This window comes from Cygnus atratus, chromosome 1, assembly GCF_013377495.2.
Source record: "Cygnus atratus isolate AKBS03 ecotype Queensland, Australia chromosome 1, CAtr_DNAZoo_HiC_assembly, whole genome shotgun sequence".
NCBI lineage: Eukaryota > Metazoa > Chordata > Aves > Anseriformes > Anatidae > Cygnus > Cygnus atratus.
The window spans coordinates 204,782,974-204,796,761 of NC_066362.1; the positions used below are offsets into that span (position 1 = coordinate 204,782,974).

The 13,788-nt window shown below is 46.8% G+C and overlaps 1 protein-coding gene across 1 annotated transcript in view; it reads left to right on the forward strand.

Annotated features, from left to right (window-relative positions):
* Positions 1-13,788, forward strand: part of TENM4 (teneurin transmembrane protein 4) — a 338,371-nt gene that overhangs the window by 301,211 nt on the left and 23,372 nt on the right. Inside the window, exons 25-26 of the mRNA XM_035560436.1 lie at positions 7,983-8,155; positions 12,493-12,728. Of these exons, the coding sequence (XP_035416329.1) occupies positions 7,983-8,155; positions 12,493-12,728 (409 nt within the window). The remainder of the gene's footprint in view (positions 1-7,982; positions 8,156-12,492; positions 12,729-13,788) is intronic.

Genomic DNA, 13,788 nt, shown 5'->3' on the forward strand with positions numbered 1-13,788 from the left:
ATTGCTTGGATGGAAAAATAAAATGAATATGTTTACTCATCCCTCCCTACTTTAGTGAGTAGAAGGGAGCTGATTTTCTCCCTGTACAACATTGATGAGACTAGTACTATCAGTTCTGGTGTCTGCAGTTTATGAAGGATGGGGAAAATCGAAGAGTGTGCAGAAAAAAAAAACAGTTCAAAAATGCAGTCGCGGGGAGAAAATGCTTTATGCTTGAGAACTAAAACAACTTGATCTGTTTATCTTAGCACAAGAAGTGTCCAGATCACAGCATGTCAGCACAAAACTGTCACCTACAGAAGGACTTTCAGCCTAGCAGAGAAAGGCACAAGAAGGGCAAGGGGCTAGAAAAGCAAAGGTAGAGACATTCAAGTTGACAGGACAGTGTAATTTTTTAGTGCTGAGATTAGCTAACCGGTAGAGCGACCAACTGTGAGAAGCAGTATATTCTCCGTTTCTTGGTATCTTAAATCATAACTCTGGATGCCTTCCCTAAGATGTATTTTCTCTAGACAGAAGATATGCATGAGTCAAACACAAACTGCAGGGATGAGTGCAGGCATGGCAAGATGAAATGTAAATTCCTTGATAGCCAAGAAGTTGAAGAAGATGGTGTAAAACAAATTGATGTTTGAAACCTGCAGGTTATTGGTTTCTGTATCAGAACATCGGGAAATTTACACTGGGGAAGTTTAAGTGATTTAGAGAAATCCTGTGATCATGAGCGACCAGAAGGTGCTCTGAGTTGTTTTCAGTCCTGGCTAAGGGGGAAGGTGAAGCCCCTATTTCCATTTTGCTTGCAGCCGAGGAAATAAAGACATCAGATCTGACTCTGAGGAAAAGCTTGATGGTTCTCACTGCACATAACAGTTGTTTATGGCCCCAGGCAGGATGGGCACCACTGCTTTAAAAGTTAAGGGTAAGCATAAATTCAGCTGGCAAGTTTACACTGCACCAGTGGCCCCATGAAGAACATCCCTGTAAGATTTACCTTTACCTTACTGTCTGTGGAGGACCATAAAACCAGATACCCAACACAAAAAAGCAATGGTGTTGCAAGAGTGACAATACTACATAGGTACGTGTCCAGCATCTCTGCTTCTCCTTTGGTTGTTGCTCTTACCAGGGCATTTCTCAGCTTTTATCGTACGGCTGCAAAGAGCTGTGATATACGGACACGTTGGTGAGACTCCGGAGAGGACAGAAGAGGATGTATTTGATACGTTGACCCTGCAGCGGAAGGCAAACCAGGGAATCCAGGTCCTCCAGGGGTTCAGGAAGGAGACAGATGCTGTTTTCAGAGGGTTGCAGACTTGCTCACAGCACTTGCAGCTCTTCCTTGCACCCTTCCTACACCAACACCTGCTGTAACAGTCCTACTTGATTGGGTTTAGCACAGAGCAAGGTTCAGTATCTAATGGCATGCAGTTCCCCCTTCCTTTGAGAGTGAAACTTAGCTCCCTGCAGTAATTAGCCTGTCCCTAAAGACCTACCTAGGACTTCTTTGAGGGTTTTCGTATTATATAGACCTCTGCCTCCACAGAGGGCTTGACACTCACTGTCAATTAATACAGGACAGCTCATCTTGTCCAGTAACCGGATTAAAGACTTGCCTTCCCGTTCAACCCGTGACAGTGATAATCAGTGGCAACGGAGGTTGATCTGGATGCTCTGCCAGGGTAACAGCTTCTCGTTGTCCAGCTCCTCAAGTCAAAGACAAAGGATGCTGTGTGACTGCTTTGTTGTTGCTGCTTTTTCACTTGACATGAAAAAATCACTACCAGCCTTCACTGAGCTGGTTAACCTTGCTGTTTATCTCTACTTCAAAATCCGTTTTTTTTTTTTTTTTTAATGTATTTGTTTAAATCAAGAATATGGCAATTATCTTGATTAGCTCATGGAGATGGTATCACTGTACATTAATTCAATTTCCCTCTGAGCCAAAGTCAAACCTTCTATGCATTATTTAACCCAGATGAGGCTCTTTCACTTAGGTCCTTTGTGTGCCCAATTAGTCCTGAAGGTCACCTCCTCTGGTGCAGAATTAAATACTTACACATCACTGAAGTCAAGCCCACAGATTCAAAACCTTTCCATGGGCTGCCCAAGAAATGGCAGAGAGCAAAGGGGAACGTGGAGCCAGATCTCTGGATGGGAGGGAAGGGAAGCATTGACCTGTAATGTAGGAAGCTGTTTAATAGAGGACCAAACTCTGCCAAACCTATAATGGTCTGAAGGTAGGAGCCAGCTGGGCTGAGGACACAAGACGACCTTGGATGGCTTCCTGACACCCCCAGCACTCAGCAGAGGTCCCACCCCAGCACCAGTGGTGCTTTGTGCCGAACCAATGCTCTGGTCTGGGTGACTGGGACACCAAAACAGGGGTAGAATGACCATGATAAGCATTTACCCAGACTCAATCTGCCTTGCAGGTGGCATAAAAGCTGTGCAATTTCTTCTCTCGTAGTCAAAACCAGAGATAAATAACACTCATTACCTTTAGAGGAGCAGCCACCTCTTGACTTTGAGAAAAGCTAGCTTGCTGCATTAATAACATCCCTTTATCACCAGCTGATATCTCAGGTCATACACAGAGATTTATGGGATTTGGTGGCATCCTTGGTTTAGTGTAGTTCAAGTGAGGGTCTCTTCCCGTGGCTGCAGCAGGCTGGAGCAAAAGAAACACGAGCCACTTTTGCTCTCCCTCCTCTTCTGCCTCTTTTAGCAAGTTTTCTTCGCTCCACATTTCTTCACAATAATATAACCCAATTCTCATCATTGTTCCTCTGCAGAAGCTACAGTGAAACTCCAGTAAGTGCCAAGACAAAACAACACCTCTCCAGTCCTCTCGCTAAGTTGTGAGGTCATGTTTGGAGCCCGTGGCCTGGCCTGAAACGCAGCTAGAAAGGTCTTCATCTTCTGGTTTGGGCAGCCAGAAAACTCTGCAGACAGTGGCTGCAGCCTGGCTTTGTGTCATTAGGGAGAGGACTCGCCTTCATACATATTTGAGTAGTATCGGTTTGTCTATTATGGATTTATTTTTAATGTTGTGTTTAATGTTGTTTGAAAAATTGCGAAGAGACAGGCTTGTTGAGAGGCGGCGGGCGCACGGCTGTATAATCACACACAAAATATAGTTTGCAAAGTACATTAGGACACTTTGGCACTAAATGCAATATTATTACAGTGATTTTTTTTCCAATCTATTTGACTGGTAGTTTTAAAAGGCTGATGAAATGTGAAAAAGCTAAAATGAGGAAACTCGGAGGCTCAGGCAAGGAATTGATTTCTGAATAGACGGTACTTAGGATGCTCTCTTTAATTCCCAAGGCCCAGGTCTCTACACAATGGTAATGTGATAAATGAAAGCTCTGAATGTTTACAAGCTAACAATTAGGCCTCATAAGCACCAAATACCATTTTAATTCTGGGCATTGAACCTTAGCTAAATACGTTTCCAATTGGGAATGGATGGCAACAGCTTCCTTTGCTGGCCTAATAATTGTCACTGTAATTGTGAACGCTGAGGCTGTGCAGCAGGTTTGAATGGGAGGCAGCAGCTGTGTTAGCAGGTGATGAATTCATTGCTCCGAGTGGCTGCTGCGTGTGCACTCCCATGTTTCAGCATTTCCTTAATTCGAGCATTTGGAGAACACAGAAGTCTTAGGCTGTGATGAAAACTGGCCCACGCCTGAATCCTGAGGCTGTGGAAACCTGGCCCAGGGGGGCTTAGCTGCGAAATGAGTTGACTGGGAGAGATTTATCTTACCCCAAATACCAGGGCACATATCTGTAGTCGCTTGGCCTTCTTCTCCAAGCTGAGGATGAGACCTCTAAGTGCCTTTGTAGGGCTGAAGGCAGGGATAGAAAGTATGGACACAGCCATGTCACTCATTTAACGTGTTAAGCACATTATCTGCTTGGGAGGCTGAAGCCTTCAAGCTCATGTGTCCCGGGAGACTGCGGGGGTGTGAGAGATGACATCAGATATGTGCCGTATGCTCGAATTCGGGGGAAAAGAGGGAAATGCTCCAGTCCTGAGCAAAACAGAAAAGAGGAAAGGATCTGCTTGCCAAGAGGAAAGCACCGCGTGTGTCTCCTTTTGCACAGCCACCGCAGCACTAAAAGGAGCTTTTGTCTGGCCGTGAGTGTTTTACACTTCATCTGCCGCTAATTAAAAGCCATAATTAAAACCGGAGCAGTCTAGTTGTGCTGCCTTCCCCCCCCCTTGCAAGGCGTGACCCCCTCGCAGCTGCAGCTAGGTGAGCTGTCACCCCAAAGCGAGCGCTCCGACGGTCCCTGCCTGGCTCCTGGGCAGAGCTGCAGCAGACGCAGGGAGCACAGGTGGCTCGGGTTACTCCTGACAGAGGCTAATGTGGTGACGAAGGAGGTGCCAAAAGTCTCATGTACACGTGCAGGCATCTTAAACGGATTCCAGCATGCCATCACAGGCTGCTGTGGGCCAAAATGAGCCTTGCTCCTCGGGACACAAAGTCCCAAATGGATGCTCTTGGTGAACTTCTTCCCTGGCGTGTGAGTTTTGTGCGGCTGGAAAAATGTAACCATGTAAATTATGCTTGTTGTACTCACTTGTTTTGACTTAAAAAGAAAAACATGCAGAGATTTAGGCACCATCATACTCTCTCTTTTTTTTTTTCCTGTTTAACCCAGTTTGAACAGGCAGAGGGTATCAGCATATTTGCCCGCTATCCCACCACTGTGGAATAGCAAAAAATCAGCTTTTGCTCTTGTTTAGTGGGATGAGAGGCTGCAAACATACGTGAGCAGGTACCTTGTCTGATCCCCAGGATGCTGGGGAAGTCAAGTAGTGCCAAGCGGGTGGCAGGAGAGATGTTAAGAGGTGTCTGGGGACGTCGTGGAGGAGCCCAGAGCTGCTGGGAGTGGGGTGGAGGGTTGTTTAAAGGAAGGAGCAGCCTTTACCAAGCACTGGAGGACCATTTGTGAGGGTGCTGTGGGCCAGATGTCCAGGAATAAATAAGAGTTAAGGGTCTGCATGTCTGCTGCTGCTTGGGGCTGTTAAACTGAGCATCCACAGGCTTTGTGAGGGCTTTTTTCTGAGCTGTAAGTAGGGCTTGCATGGAAGATAGGTTTTCTGCTATCAGCATGGTGCTGAGTGTCATTCAGTTTGGATAAATCCTATGACTCAGAGGACATTGACTCAGCACTTCAATGAAATAGTAGCCACGTGGCCATCACTCTCTCACCCCATCCTGGCTCTTGCTGTTCTTCTTTCCTTAATCCGTGGACCTGCTTCCTTTCACACTCACACCTGTGTTACACCAGAGTCACCCCACAGACTTCAGCACAACTAGATTCGTGCCGTTATTTTTAGGAGGTGAAACAGGCTCGCTTCCAGCAGCTGATTCTTAAAAACTATAAACATAGCAGGATCCTTTCCCTACAGTTACACCAAGTCAGAGGTGCTAAATTCAGATCCCATCTTCCTTAAATTTCAGAGCATTTGGGATCTGAGACTACCCTTACTGTTTTATATATGGGTCTATTGGTGTCACGGTGGAAAAAATTGGGGGTTTTACATAACACACCTTTAGCAATAACAATGCTCTCTCTGCTCAAGGGGGAGACTAAATCATGTCCCTCGTGGCCTGTCTCAGCAGATGGGATAAAGATATCTCTCTTGATGCGTTTAATTGAAGATTTCATACTGTTTTAGGAGGAGATGTGTGGCTGCATCCCGTCTCAGAGCAAACAGGACAACAGCAAAAGAGGAGCAAGGCCCCTGGTACTGAGAGCTTTAGTTCTGGCTCTTGCAAGGAGATGCAGTTTAGATCCAAACCATGCTCTCCTAGCCACTTGGAAAAGCTTTAGCTGGTCTCTGCCAGCCTCCTGCAACGCAGTCCTGAATTTATCCCTTTCCCTTGTTATTTTTCCCCTTCTTTTCCACTTCACAAGTAGCTGATTGATTGCCAAGGTCTTGGAGGGAAAAGGCAAGGCTGCTCCTTCCCCCATGCATGGATAATCCCAAGAAGGATAGGCTGACACTGGATGGCCAGATGCTTTCTTCCACCATCCTGGGCAAGAAAAGCTTCATGTGGCGACGTCTCCAAAGCCAAGAGCTGGAGAGACTCGGCAATGAGCTCACCTATTTAGGCACTTTACTAAATATTAAACTGTGACAAAAAATCCCCTTTTCAGCCAGCCCTTCCTCACATCAAGTCACTGCCATCACTGTCAGAAGTGAAGTACCAGGACTGAGGACAAAACTGGACGAAAGAGAATGGAAGAGAAGAGGCAAACTTGTTTTTCTGCACAGTGCAGAGCCAGTGGCAGGTTTGGGGTCTTTCCTAAGTTGCAATTCATGAATAGTTTTATGCTATTAGATGGGGTCTGTTGTGCTGTTCCCCAGCTCAGAGTAATCCTGAAGAGGATCGAGAGCTTCTCAACCACCTGCTCCCTCCAATATCTGATCAACCACATCCAGACCCTCTCTGACACTTTTCTCTCATCTGTTCTTAAAAACGTTGGTCAGTGGGGTGTCCAGAGCTCCATCTGTTCCTCTGCTTGGGGCAACCATGGACCTGGAAAATGTTCTCCAGTTTCTGACCTGAATGTCTCCTGTACCTTTTGTCACACCCTCAGTAGACAAGACAAATTAAAAACCTCTTCAGAACAACCATTTTCAGGCTGGCATGTCCCCACTTCTTTGTTTCCTCTCATTTAAAGCAGCTCATTTCTTTTGGCTTTCCCTCTTAGGTTGTGTTTTCTAACCATGTTTTCCTTAACATATCTTTTATGTTACTTCATCGTTCTGAGGAGTAGTGCCCTGAGCTGTGCTCCATCAGAGGTTCACCGCTGCATGTTGCAGGAGAATGAGTTCTCCCTGCTCAACCACCATTTGCTTTGCATCCCCAAACGATGTGCTTTCTTGCCCTTCTCTCCTGGGCAGGACATGAAAGAGTCAAATGTTTAGCAGTGATGGCTTTTGCTGATTTTTTTCCTACTGTTTCTCCCTGCCTATTTACATATCCCTTGCCTGGAGGTCCATAGATCTACCTGCTGCTCTCCATGTCACTCTGCAGTAGTCTCCATCCAAAAGTCCCTTGCCAGTTACCCAAAAGGGTAACTCTTTTGAAATGCCATGAATGGGAGGAACATTTTCTGTTCAGAAGGCCTCCAGGCACTGCTGACTGCTTCTTCGTTTTATTGAAAAATAAAAAAATAACCCCCCGGCTAGCTACCTGCTGTGGGACCAGCGTGTGTGTAGTTCATTTCATCTGGGTCCTGGTAGACAGGTGTCCACATCACAGAAACCTTCCCAGATGGTGCTCATGTTGGGTCTTTCATTGGAAAAGCCAAGGGCTTGGTAGGGGTGAAAAATGACCTGCTTTTTTTGTGCTTTTAAATCGGTCCTTCCAGATGGTCCTAGGAACAGCAAAAGGTAGAGACAGGGGTCTCAGCTGTGTGCTCAGGGCCCTACATCGTGTTCACAAAGGACAGTTTTCTACCTGGTGTGGCCAATCTGGCAAGTCCTTGCTTCTACCTTAACATTAGCTTTTAAAATAGGATAGAAGAAAATGCAGAAGAGCTCGGGACACAACCGTACAAAAAAATGGTGGTCTTCAGAAACTTCTAGTTCTGCTAGACAGGATGCACAGAGTAGTGCTTTTCCACAGGTCACAGCACAGTGAATGGGAGATAAAAGTTTTTCTGACATAAACAAGAAGCACAGTGCAGGTGATAAGTATCAGAAAGATATTGTTAAAAAACAGGCTAATGCCTATTTAGTCATTTTCTGTTCTTTGCTTCATTTCCGTCAGCTAAAAGCCGTAATTTTCTTTTCATAAAGCCAAAAAAAAGTTCAGGTTGTCCTGACAGATAGCGGGGTTTTGTCTGGGAAAAATCTGGTTGAAGACACCAAGACTTGGTCTCTGCTTTGCAGGATGATGAGTGTGTCCCACGCTTCTGTTCGTGCTGTTGATTTCCCTCCATCCTCCTTTCAGGTACGACAGCTTTGGCCGCCTGACCAATGTCACCTTCCCCACTGGCCAAGTGAGCAGCTTCCGCAGCGACACCGACAGCTCCGTGCACGTCCAGGTGGAAACCTCCAGCAAGGATGACGTGACAATAACGACCAATTTGTCGGCGTCGGGAGCCTTCTACACCCTGCTCCAAGGTGAGTCAGGCCCCTCTCCCTCTCCCAAGCTGTACGCATGGGATTATCCATTAGGAAACAGGCACCGTCCTGATAATCCCTGCCACCTGCACCCCCAGCACCCCAGAGCTCCCCATGTGCCGGGGCAGACGCACACTCGCACCTACTCAGCAACATTCCCTAGCTCTGGAGTTGCTCTGCAGCTGTTTTCTGCTTCATTCTCAGCCAGTCCCCTTGCCGTGCAGCATAGTCCTCCATCATCATTACCATTTTTGTTATAACGAAAAGGGGCGCGTAAATCTCGCCGTGCTTCCATCCGACCCCCTTTGCTTCGTTCTCTTTATGGCTTCCAACTTAGCAGTTCCTCTCCCCCTGGAAAAGGCTTCCAGATGGTTACCAGAGGTTTCTCTAACTCTTTGTTCACTGGCCCTTCAAATAGTTAGAGGGCAGCATCCGAAAAAATGACCGTCCCAGTCCCAAAATGTCTGCATTTGAGCTGAAAGGCTGGGGTGGAGAGGCACGACGGAGGAAGGAGATGTGGGCAGCAAGGGTGGGACTGATTTGCAGCTGTTGGAAATGAGCACGGCTCTGCTGGTGATGGCAAGGTGGGGAAGCGGAGGATTGATGAGGTGGAGGAAAAGGTGATGAAGTGGGAAAGGAAAGAGGAATAAGGAGTGGTGTAGCACCGTGCTGACGTACCGGTAAGGTCAGAAGTTGTAGTGCACAAACCATGCCAACCTGGATCTCCAGGTTCTGAAGGCAGAAGCCTCCCGAGGGTCCCTCGCTCCTGTTCCCTGGGGCCAGGAGCAAGAGGAAGGATTGGCAAACCATTAGCTTTCTTCACTCCCCATTTCTCATTCTTTCTTAGCCTATGCCTAATGGCACCAGGCTGCCAAACATCATTTCCCCTGGTGAAGAACAGTGCTCCAAGTGAGACCAACGTGTTCCAGAGTCCCACTTGTTCCCATGTCTCTAGGACGTGCATTTCCGTCCCCCTCCCTATAATAAAAGCAAGTTTTCGTAATAGAAAGTGCCTACTATGCCTTCACACTGCCTTTCCTGCCTTTGGAGAAGGCAGCTGAGAGGGTGCCAGCCCCTTCAAGCTGTGCTCAGTATCCCTGTAGGGGAGCACAATGACTTTCTTTTTCTTCCCCTCAGTCTGCAGAGCAAGATCCAACCTACTCCGCCCCATCCCATCCACTTGCATTAAGATGTCTGGCAACTGCACAGACACGAGGTTGGCTTCACCTCAAGAGCCTAATTAAGCAATAGAGCCCACTGTTGGGGGCCCTTTAGTGAGATAATTGACTGCAATGTGATTTATACATCCAGAGCTGAAGGCACAGTTACATAATGGTGCCACAGTCAATTATCTCATTGTACTGCCCTCCAGCACAGGGCCACTGTTGCCGTTGGGATACACAGTATTACAAACAGCTTAACCATCTTGAGAAGTATAAAATTACAAAATTCATTGGGTCTGAAGAAACGCACTTACCTAAAACTGAAGATCTGGATAATGTCGCAGCAGAGGTGGCCCGTGACCTGCTGAGGGTGGCTTTCCCACGAGCATTATTCCCAAACCAAGGCAGTTGTTTGTTCATGGCATCACTGTAGAAACTAAATCAAGGGCCACTGGAGTTACCCAGGGATGTATTGAGCACAGCTGAAATGTAATTTACCTTCCAAGTGTCTCTCCAGTGGAAGGAGCTGAAGCCATTCGAGGTCTCTGAGCGTCTTGCCCGCTTGGTTGTTCTCAAGGGAAAACACACGTTGCAGATTCCCTTTGCATGAGAGGTGCTTGTGCGTTTTCCTTCAGGGCTCACAGCTCTGGCCAGCTTTCACAAATCCTTTGCAAACCTTTCAGGAAGCCTGGATCACACTGAGCAAGCTCTGGCTACAGTCAGTGTGTGATGGAGACATTTTATGGCTCCACGCAGAGACCAGAAACAGACCTCACTAAGGTATTTAAATGCCTAAATTCTGTTGTTCTTGGTCAGAGTTACAGTTCAGGCACTCAGAAATCTTTAGTTATAGGACTCACAACTGTAGACTCTCATCCATAGACCCCCCGTCACCTACTGGGACCCTCTGTCCCAAGGTAAGCAATCCCCCATATCAAGGATGAGATCTGCAACGAGCTGGGGTGTTGCCCAGCCCTCAAACCCCCAGGTCAGAATTAAGCACCATGAAAAGCTTCAAACATCCACCTGCCTTAGCCAAGGTGGATGTCAGGGCTGTCAGAAAAGACCAACATGCACCCAGGTGGATCCATACGGTAGACACCAAAAAGGAACATTGATGAGATCTGAGAAGGCATTTCCAGAAGATTATGTGTTCCTTTAGGATGGGTTTAAGAGCCTGTATAGCCAACAGAAATTCTGTGGGATTTTGCCCTGTACACTGCTGACAAAGGGGGTAGTTTTTCAAGGCCAAAATAGAGTACAAAAATAGAGCCGAATCGCAGAATCACAGAATCATTTAGGTTGGAAGAGACCTCCAAGATCACCAAGTCCAACCTCTGACCTAACACTAACAAGTCCTCCACTAAACCATATCACTAAGCTAAATCACTGTAAAATACATCATCCAATGGCACCTGGATTTCATGTAGCCCTTGAGAAATGCCTTCCAAACCCAAGAAGAGTCTCTTCTTGGGAAAATCCTGAAAGCAGTGGATTTATAGTTCTCACACTGCTGGTGGCAATCCACCATAACCCCTCTGTGGTGGCAGTGTGACACAAAGGGAACACCACACGCCCAGTGAATTCCAGAGAGCGTTTCCCCTGCTTCATGGTGAAGGATGAAGGAAGGAGGGATTTATTGTAGTGCAGAGATATTTCACTTATTTGATTTAAAGTGGATCTCTACTACTTTTTTTCAGGAGACCAAGTATCTAAGAACAAAAGAGTGAAAGCCAGCAGACTGTCTTCTTTCTCTCTATTTGGAGAATCAAGCTTGGAGTGTTCACAAGTTTAATCTTTCTGGAGTCTGGGTCAAAAGACCATCAAATTAAGTAGACAATGGTGTAGCCAAAATGCTTGAATCTGTGCTGTGGATCACTGCTGTACATTTATAGTGGCAAAATCCAGTGCCACAGCAATTTCACACCATCATTAGGTTAACTGTGTACAGTAAGTTGAGTTGTGGTCCTGCTGAGATCAGTGTGGCAAGACTCCAGCTGGCTCCAGCAGCACCAGGATCAGCCTCACAATAAAAGCGACCAGCTGGTGTCAGGTTTCCTTCCCTAATTATACCAAACTCTGTTGTGTTTTTTTTTTTTGCTGATCTATTTCAGCTAGACGAGAGATGGTAATTTTGCTGCGACCTCGTTTCCTGCCGAGCTATGACAGAACAACTAGTGAACAAAACCCTACTTGCCTCGGAACGGAAAAACAATTGACATGAATTTTTAATGGGTATTTTTATTCACAATTAGGTATTTATGGCAGCCTGGGAAATAGAAATGGTAATATTTTCCAGCTTTTGAAAAGCTTCAAATAAGTCACTCTGTGTATAACGCACTTTTAAAGCTATTCTACATTGAGCAAGTCTCATGTTTTCTTACCCTTCATGAGCTCCTCTCTGCAGAGAGAAGTGCCAGCTGGAGTTTCAAAGGACAGGGTTTCAGCCTGCCTAGTTCCTGAAGGATGTGCAAGGGATATTGTTCTTCTCTTCTGCTCCTGAAATCCCAAATCCTGGCCTCCAAATCTGCTGATCTGTCAGGAGCTAGCAGAGAACAGATGTATGGAGATGTGTGGGAGCTTAGTGCCTCTGCTTTCTCTCCAAACATGAGGTCTTCGGTTGCCTCCTGAAAGCTTTCCCAAGCGAGAGTGTTTGGCTGTTGTTTGGGGAACTGGTTAGCGTTAACTTGCCATGCAATTTCCTGTCCCTTGAGAGATAGGGAGTAAGCTGAGAAAAGGAGGTGGCCCCACTTTTTCATATTTTGTAGTGAAGCTGGGATCTTTGGGATATAAAAATGTGGAAAGTTTTCGGCAGGACTGTGGTTTAAAACAAGTATCTCACCACCCAGTGCTTTAGCAAAGGTCTTTATCCTAGCCTAAAGGAAGAAGTTTGAACCTTTGTCCTTGGGTAAGGTATTACAGGGCTGTTCCACTGGTGGCTTTTAAACCTGTGTAAGATTTTTCTGCAAGACTTTGAGACCTTGCAGAATCTAATCAGAATGAAAAAATGACTGCTCACCTCAGTTTTCACTGATTTGCTCACTGTGAGCAGGACAGGTGAGCCACAGAGTTGCAACCATCAGAAATAGTGGTGAGGCCTGGATGAGGGAGCAAATGAAATGATCTGCTGTATCACCAAGCAGCCATTTTAAAAGATCTCTTTTCTGTCTTCAGACCAAGTCCGAAACAGCTACTACATTGGTTCCGATGGCTCTCTCAGGCTGATGCTTGCTAATGGCATGGAGGTGGCACTGCAGACCGAGCCGCATCTGCTGGCTGGCACCGTCAACCCCACGGTGGGCAAGAGGAACGTCACCCTGCCCATCGACAACGGCCTCAACCTCGTGGAGTGGAGGCAGAGGAAGGAGCAAGCGAGAGGGCAGGTCACCGTATTTGGACGTCGGCTGAGGGTAAGTGAGAGACGTGAGCAGTTTTGGATTCTGCTTCCCATCTCGTCAGTCCCCAGCCTCGTGACAGAAAGGGACAGGGCTGATTTCTACTCTCTGCAACCAGGATGAGGCTGCAGGACAGAGAAAGAGCTGTTCATCGCCAGTGACACAATCTTTATGGCTTGGATGTGTCCTTATGTCTTCTTGTGTGCTGTCATTGTCTCAGCTGTCACAGACAGGACTGCTGATTTCCCTGAGCCCCCTGCATCACTGGGAATGCATCACCTCCTACCAGACACTGCAGCTTTAACCACCAGGCAGTTCAAGCAAGCAAGAGACGATCGTAACCACTAAATATTACACCAATTAATAGAAATTAATAGGTATTTTCTACCTGTACTGCTAGTAGACCTGAGCACTGACAGCTTTGTAAGCCTTGTTGTTCACTGTGCAGCCTCAGGAAATTCTCTAGGTTCCTGAAACTTGCTAATCTGTTGAACCTGCTGAAGAGCTGGGCTCGCAGGGCATCGCATGGCAATTGCCTTTGTTCCCTGATGTGAAGAGTTATCAACAGCTTCAGCCTGATGGTGCTCTCTCCCCACTGAGTGCTTAGCTCTTTCTGTGCTTGAGTCTGACGTGGTTTGAAAACATTGTTCCACACCATGCGCCACAGACTCGTCAGGGCTTTTTCAAGTTCTTGCCCAGTAAGCCTATAATTCCTCTGCTAACTGCAGGCAAGGTGGGGAACTTGTAATAACAGCGAGTCCTGCACACTCACCCTACACCTTGCTGCTCTTGGAGTCATGGGTTTATGGGAAGCTGCTCAGCGCCTGGCAAATTCAGGCTCTCAGAGAAAAAAGCAGTGCTACCACGGCCAAGGGACTGCAGCTATTTATTCACACTCAGGCTTCGCAGTAAATATTAATGCTGTAGTTTCAGAATATGTATTTCCCAGTCCTTGCTCTCCACCTCTCGCTATTCCCCGCTGCGTGACCTCTGCCACCGTGGTGTGATTTTTCACGGCTCTCTTCGCTCACACTTGTGAAGCTTTGCTTCTCACCTTCCCCAGCCCCGCCGCTGC